This window comes from Diplotaxodon limnothrissa, linkage group LG6 (genome assembly GCF_057381915.1).
Source record: "Diplotaxodon limnothrissa isolate DT_005_m linkage group LG6, D_limnothrissa_male_GT1.1, whole genome shotgun sequence".
Taxonomy (NCBI): Eukaryota; Metazoa; Chordata; class Actinopteri; order Cichliformes; family Cichlidae; genus Diplotaxodon; species Diplotaxodon limnothrissa.
In genome coordinates this window covers 42,817,802-42,824,764 of record NC_140601.1, presented here as the reverse complement: position 1 = coordinate 42,824,764, position 6,963 = coordinate 42,817,802, and the positions used below count along the sequence as shown (strand labels likewise).

The 6,963-nt window shown below is 39.0% G+C and overlaps 1 protein-coding gene across 1 annotated transcript; it reads left to right on the top strand.

Annotated features, from left to right (window-relative positions):
- The first annotated feature begins 209 nt into the window (after positions 1–209).
- On the top strand, positions 210–5,043 carry LOC146631285 (ubiquitin carboxyl-terminal hydrolase 12-like). The gene is made up of 18 exons (XM_085356661.1): positions 210–236; positions 435–490; positions 802–874; positions 984–1,067; positions 1,556–1,611; positions 1,931–2,021; positions 2,107–2,169; positions 2,279–2,379; positions 2,503–2,559; positions 2,660–2,791; positions 2,884–3,007; positions 3,094–3,245; positions 3,351–3,450; positions 3,591–3,667; positions 3,849–3,957; positions 4,567–4,624; positions 4,794–4,951; positions 5,038–5,043. Exons 1-18 carry the CDS (start codon positions 210–212, stop codon positions 5,041–5,043), a joined length of 1,524 nt encoding a protein of 507 aa, XP_085212787.1.
- Positions 5,044–6,963: the final 1,920 nt, after the last annotated feature.

The window sequence follows — 6,963 nt, the reverse complement described above, 5'->3', positions numbered from 1 at the left end:
TGCTTGGAGACGAGCACCATACAGTTCAAATGAGCATACATTCCAAAATATGCAAATTTGCCCCATACATCATAATGATGATGTTTGCTGTTCAGGGTATGAACGTTCTATGCTGAAAGTTTATAAATATACAACCTTTGACTGCTTGTTTTCAGTTGAACTTTTGCAAAGCTGAGGAGATTTTGGCTGCGATCACATCAAGTCCAAAGATGTTTAAACTTCTTTTTCACAGAAAGGTAAGTTTGAAGAGACTCGCAGCACATTTCTATGAATATTTTCTTATGGTAAACAAGCATTTTTGAAACTTTTAAGGAAGCTTCTTGGATGATTTCTGTAAAAACTGAATTTTGAATCCAAATGAAGGATTTTGTATTTTCATACCATATACTTTGTTTTATGCCATTACTGATGTTGGTTTTCTTGTTTCTAAACAGAAATCACACAAACAAAACGTGGCAGAGAAGGAAATTCCTTCTACGTCTCATCAGAGGTAAAGAAATGCGCCAGTCTTTAATGCTGCTGGAGATATTTATAGCAGTGGTTGAGTTGGAGCTCTTTTATTTCCCTTTTATTGGCATTTTTCTTCCACCTTGTGTATTTACATCTTTTTTACTCCTTCTAGTCTTGTCTATAATTTATATTGATTCAGAGATTAGCGTTTGAAAATGTAGAGTGTAAATGTACAAAATACATGATTTTGTTCCATTACAGTTATTAATTTTTATCTGCAATCTCCAGCATGTACTCCTTGTTAAAAATTTGCACTTTGAAAAATAACATTTACACTTTTGTCCTCATCAGCATCCCGGATGCTCCTGTTACTGAAAATGGTCAAAAGAAGAAGAGAAAATGGAGACACCTCTGCTGTTCCTCGGTTTGCTTTTACACAAAACATATGAAATGCACATTCTCTTTAAATTGCACTTGTTAATTTAAAGTGACTTTACTTTTTTAATAAACGTATGTTTGTTCGTCCTCTGCAGCAAACTGACAGCGATGCAGAGGCAGAGAGCAACACTGTGAAGACACAAAAAAAGTGTCGCTGGTTTCTTTTTAAATTCTGGAAGGTATGTTTTATGGAAAGAGTCACTGTCATCAAGCATTTACTCATCACAGTTAAATGAGAAGAATTAAGAGCAATTTAGCACACAGCCATGTCCTCAAATTAAGTTCAAAGATGTTTAAACGTTTTTTTTTCACAGAAAGGTAAGTTCGAAGAGACTTGCAGGATGTTTCTCTAAATATTTTTTATGGTGAATAAGCATTTTTGAAGCTTCATGGATGATTTCTGTAAAAACTGAATTTTGATCAGAACCAAATGAAGGATTTTGTATTTCATAGGACAAACTTTAAAACTCAATTTAAGGCATGAATAAATTGTTTTTATTTTATTTAAAGATATTCCTATATCTGCTTCATGAGCTGACAGCTCACTAAAGTGATAAATAATATGAAATAATACCAAATTCTCTAACTGGACACTTTTCATGGAGAGACCCACTTGGTATGTTTGTTTTATGCCATTACTGATGTTGCTTTTCTTGTTTCTAAACAGAAATTACACAAACAAAACGTGGCAGAGAAGGAAATTCCTTCTACGTCTCATCAGAGGTAAAGAAATGCGCCAGTCTTTAATGCTGCTGGAGATATTTATAGCAGTGGTTGAGTTGGAGCTCTTTTATTTCCCTTTTATTGGCATTTTTCTTCCACCTTGTGTATTTACATCTTTTTTACTCCTTCTAGTCTTGTCTATTATTTATATGGATGCAGAGATTAGCGTTTGAAAATGTAGAGTGTAAATGTATAAAATACATGATTTTGTTCATGTTGGTATTCCATTACAGTTATTCACTTTTATTAGCAATCTATATTAGCAAAATGTACTCCTTCTTATAAATTTCCACAACATTTACACTTTTGTCCTCATCAGCATCCCGGATGCTTCTGTTGCTGCCACACCAGCTAACCCTGAAAATGGCCAAAAGAAGAGAAAATGGAGACACATCTTCTGCTGTTCCTCGGTTTGCTTTTACACAAAACATATGAAATACACATTCTCTTTAAAATGTACTTTTTAATAAACTTATGTTTGTTCGTCCTCTGCAGCAAACTGACAGCGATGCAGAGGCAGAGAGCAACACTGTGAAGACTCTTTTTAAATCCGGGAAGGTATGTTTTATGGAAAGAGTCACTGTCATCAAGCATTTACTCATCACAGTTAAATGAGAGCAATTAAGAGCAATGAGGCACACAGCTATGTCCTATATATTTATATCAGGTAAGAAGCACCACGGAAACGATCCCAGCAGACCTGAGTTGGGACACTTGGATTATGGAGCTTCTGGACCAAGAGAGTGGATGGGAGCATGTGTTTAACAGGTAAGAGAAAGACGTCCTCCAAAATGTTTCAACTTCAAAGCTCATGCATCCATGCACATACACTGCTCAGCATCCTGACATCTTTCCTAATTTTGTGTTTGTGTTTTTACCTTTTTGGAGCAGTGTAGCATGCGGTGGAGAAATAATAGAAAGTCAAACTGGGACTATAGACTGCTTCGGGTGAGTACACGTGGTGCACAAAGACCAAAGCTCACTTTGTCAAAGTGGAGAAAATGAATTCTTTTACACTGATACTGTAAACGTTGTGCGTGTGTGTCAGGTTTCCAAACATCGGAAACACCTGCTACATGAACTCCTGCCTGCAGAGCCTCCTCAACATTGAGGAGTTCATAAGAGACATCAGGCGTCAGGAGGTTTTGTGGAGCACAGATCCAGAAGCTCAGCTCTTAAGGTGCGCTACGTCAACCTTCTACTTTCTTCAAAAACCTGAAGAACAAAGAGATCTAACAGCAGAAATGTCTGTTTACCCTTTCCTTTCTACAGAAGGCTCATTGATGTCAGGGACTGTCATGAGTCAACAGATTATGGCCTTAAAGATCACCACCTAAGAGCTTTTAAGAAGGCATTCAGCAGTCAAGCTCCTGAATACACCGGCAGTGCACAGAAAGTGCGTCAGCTATTTGGACATTTTGTTTTTTTGCTTTACCTTCTGATTTTGATGTACTGTTTTAAATCTCTCTGCTTTTCTTTCAGGACGCTCATGAATTCCTAACATTGTTCCTCAATGAGGTCAAAAGGCTCGCACCTCACCTGGAGAGGAACGCAGCTCTCCTGGGCCAAAGTTATACCTGCCCAGTAGAAGAGCATCACATTTTTAAAATGGAAAACATGAGGACATGCAAGAGGTAAGCCTGTCTTTCAGAAACGCAGAGCTGGTTGCAATATTTTCATATACCTCTTTTCCACCTACCTGATCTTTACTTTAACTACGTTACTCCTGAAATGTGTAGCTGTGGTCACCAATCATCACAGCACGAGGACTTCACCAGCTTGTCTCTTGACCTTGTTCCAGAGGGGTCTATTATAAACATGTTAGAGACATACTTGAAGGTAAGATCACAAATTCCAATAGAGTTGTAGTGTCAGCGATCTTAACACACCTTTTTTGTTAGTGTTTGTGCGTATGTGTGTGTGCATATGTTGAGATTTCTTTCTACCATAAAGCCTGTTTTCTCTGTGCTGTTGTTCAGGAACAAGAAATAGAATTTCGCTGTGATTGTGGAGGGACGGCCTCAGAACTGAAGTCGTCTTTTGATACACTGCCAAGGTGAGTAAGGTCACATCAGAATTGATCGACTGACCAGGTTTCCAAACTGTGGCGCATCAAATATCAGAGTTTTTCGAGACAATACTTGAGCAGTCGTTTTCTCCCATCTTCTGTTTGTGTTTGACACTCATTCTTCTTATTTTCTACCTTGTTTGTGTTTTTTTTTTTTCTTTTCTGCCAGAGTCCTGATCTTGCATCTGAAGAGGTTTGGCTTTACACAAACCTACAACATTAAGAAGGTGGATGACCCCGTCAGGCTGCAGAGGGACTTGGTGGTGCCATCCAATCAGGTAAAAACAGACTGCAGAACGTCTCAGGCTACGTCCACACTAGCCCTGATAGATTTGAAAACTCCGTGTCCACACTAGTGTTTTCAGTCATTTTCAAATAGTTGTGCGTCTGCATTGAAACGGCCGAAAACGCTTACGTTCCAGTCCTGCGCATGCGCAAAAGTGAGTGAGGATTACAGAATTTGAAGAAAAGCTATCCGGAGCATGTACAAACTGATATTAATCTTTTTTAGGGCTGTCAAAGTTGAGAGCAATCAAAACAACCGCTGTATAATGCACTCGGCTATCTTTGTTTAATTGCTCACATGACTGCATCACATGACTAAAATGCGTCATCGTTTTAGAAAGTCTGCGTTTTCGAGTGTCCACACTGCGACGGGACAACTCCGTTTTGAAATGTGTGCGTTTTCGAGAGCGTTTTCAAGATGCTGTGTTTTTCCTTGAGGAAAACGCCATCTCAGTGTGGACGGGAGGTCAAAGCGGAGAGAAAACGATGTGTTTTCAAACGAAAACGCATTAGTGTGGACGTAGCCTCAGCAAATCAGCTTAATTATGGCTCTGATGTGAGACTTTGTGAAACTAACACTCTTTGGATTTGTTCCTTCTCAGGGTGGTGGCTGTTATAGTCTTGTCAGCATCATCAATCATTATGGAGGCACAGAGTCAGGTAAAACAACAGACTTGTTACAAACAGAAAATGAAAACTTTCTACTTTTCAGTGAAGGACTCACACACAAAAGCTTTTGATGTTCTAAGACGCACTAAGTCAAAATCACTGTTTGCTTGAATCAGCTGACTTCCAGAAGTTGGATTCATTTGTCTTAATGTGATTTCAGGACACTACATCTGTAGTTCTGTCCATCCTGAGGAGAGTCAGCACTCTACATCAGATCGCTGGCTCACCTATAATGACGCACAGGTGCTCCACACAACCGGATCGGCAGCTTGTGAGGAACAGCAGCACTCGGCCTACATGCTGTTTTACAAGAGAAACGTAAGAAGACACAGCATCTCATCCTGAAGTGAGAGAATTTTTAAATGTCCTGTTACCTTGTTAACCAGTTTTGTCTTCATTCTCAGTTCTGAAACAGGAAATGGAAGGAAGGTCATCATCATGCTGAGAAGAAACAACACTCGTCCCAGCCCACCATCGCACACTGGAGGACAAGTACTGGTAAGTATTGCCCTCAGGAGGGAGGGTCCTCCCAGAGAGCCTGGTCCTCCCAAGATTTCTTCCTCCAGGAGGGAGTTTTTTCTTGCCACTGTCGCCCCACATTCACTGGTCTCATCAGCAGGGACATTTTTAACATCCTAAGACCTGAACTCTTTCATGGCATGCATTTTTAATTTCTCTGTGCCATTTGGGTTGATTGGGACCTGATGAATGTGAAAACAAAGACATCAGATTCGGACTATCTTTTTTTTGTTTCTCAAAAAAATGAGATCCACATATGAGGACATTCATTTTAAAGTTCGATTGAACAGGGGCAGTGTAATGTCCTCCCTCATAAGTGGATATCAGGTTTTTGAAGAGCAAAATTTTGTATTTTGGTCTCATAAATGTTATGTCCACATATGTGGACACCAGGTCCTAGGAGGTTAAAACAAAATCTACTAGTAGTGCAGCACTACTAGAGATCGTCCTTTTCTAGACCAGTGTTTGGCTTGCTCTCTGGAACAACAAATTAGTGCTGTCAGCGTTAACGTCATTTTAACTAATGACGTTTACGCTGACAGCACTAATTTGTTGTTATTATTATTAATATTATTATTAATTTATTTGTAAAATAAATTAAATTTAAAAAAACAAAGAAACAATTTGATTCTTTATGTTATTTTGTTTTATTAAAATCAAAATAACAACAAAACAAAAATAACTAATAAAAAAAATATTAAAAGTATTCAGCAGTGTTTTGTGAAATTTGTAATGAGCCTTAGTTAAGTTGATGTCACAGAAGTTTCTGAATCATTTAGATTGTTCAACAAACTGATTCACTCAGGTAAAGATGGTAAGCTGGAGCAATGGTACGCTTGGAGTTCAGTTTAAGTTTTCAGACAAACATTCACTCGATCAGTTGCAGCTTCTGCTTTTAAATAAATGATTTAGCTGCAAATGTTTAGCTGCAGGTAGCAAAGTCCAAAAGTGACAACATTTCCACTGCAGTCTCTCCAGAAATGGCTTATAAACTTTTGACCAAATTAGACATTTATCCTTGGATCATTGACAACCCTGTAGGGTGAAAATCTTTAATTGTACCTTTTATAACATTTTAACAAGTTACTGTCTCCTGCTGCATGTTTCCTGTTTTGGCTGAACTTCATCAGCAAAGCCCTCAAAGCAGCATATGAAAGAAAGTCATCTTTCATTGTTGTCTCCAGCGTGTTAAAAGAGAGATCGAGCTCAGTGATGAGTTTTGAAGCAGCTGCAGGGACTTCTCGAAGGTTTTGGCTCAAACAGTCGCAGGATGTTGTTCACAGTGGTGACACTGTTGACTGGTGATTGACAAGCACTGAGATACTAACATGACAAACACAAGAAACATCACGACTTATTCTCCTGAGTGCCTGCAAAACACAAACACAAAATCAAACTCAAAGCTTTTCTCTCAGGTGCTGGTGTGGCACAATCTAATGATAAGAAAGGTCATGCTTACAGCTTTTGGAGCACAGCTGCACAAAATAACAGCTTTTGGAGCACAAAATGCATTACAGGTAAACCCAGTACCCAAACATGTTAACAAGGATAAAGAAAAAACCTGAAACAAAAGCAGGTAGTGTGGTGATTTATGTTGTGAGGATGCTTTCACTCCCATCAAAGTCGCCCAGTGTTGAGAACCCAAATGAGCCCAAAAACCTCAAGTGGCTGCAACCAACAGCGAACGTCAAGAAGTGGATACTTGCATGTTGAGCCAGAAACATGCAGAAAACCCAAAAGAGGCAAGACAGCACACCTTGGTGCCACTCAGGCAGTACGAACACCTGGAAAGAGGAGCCCACAGTTCAGAC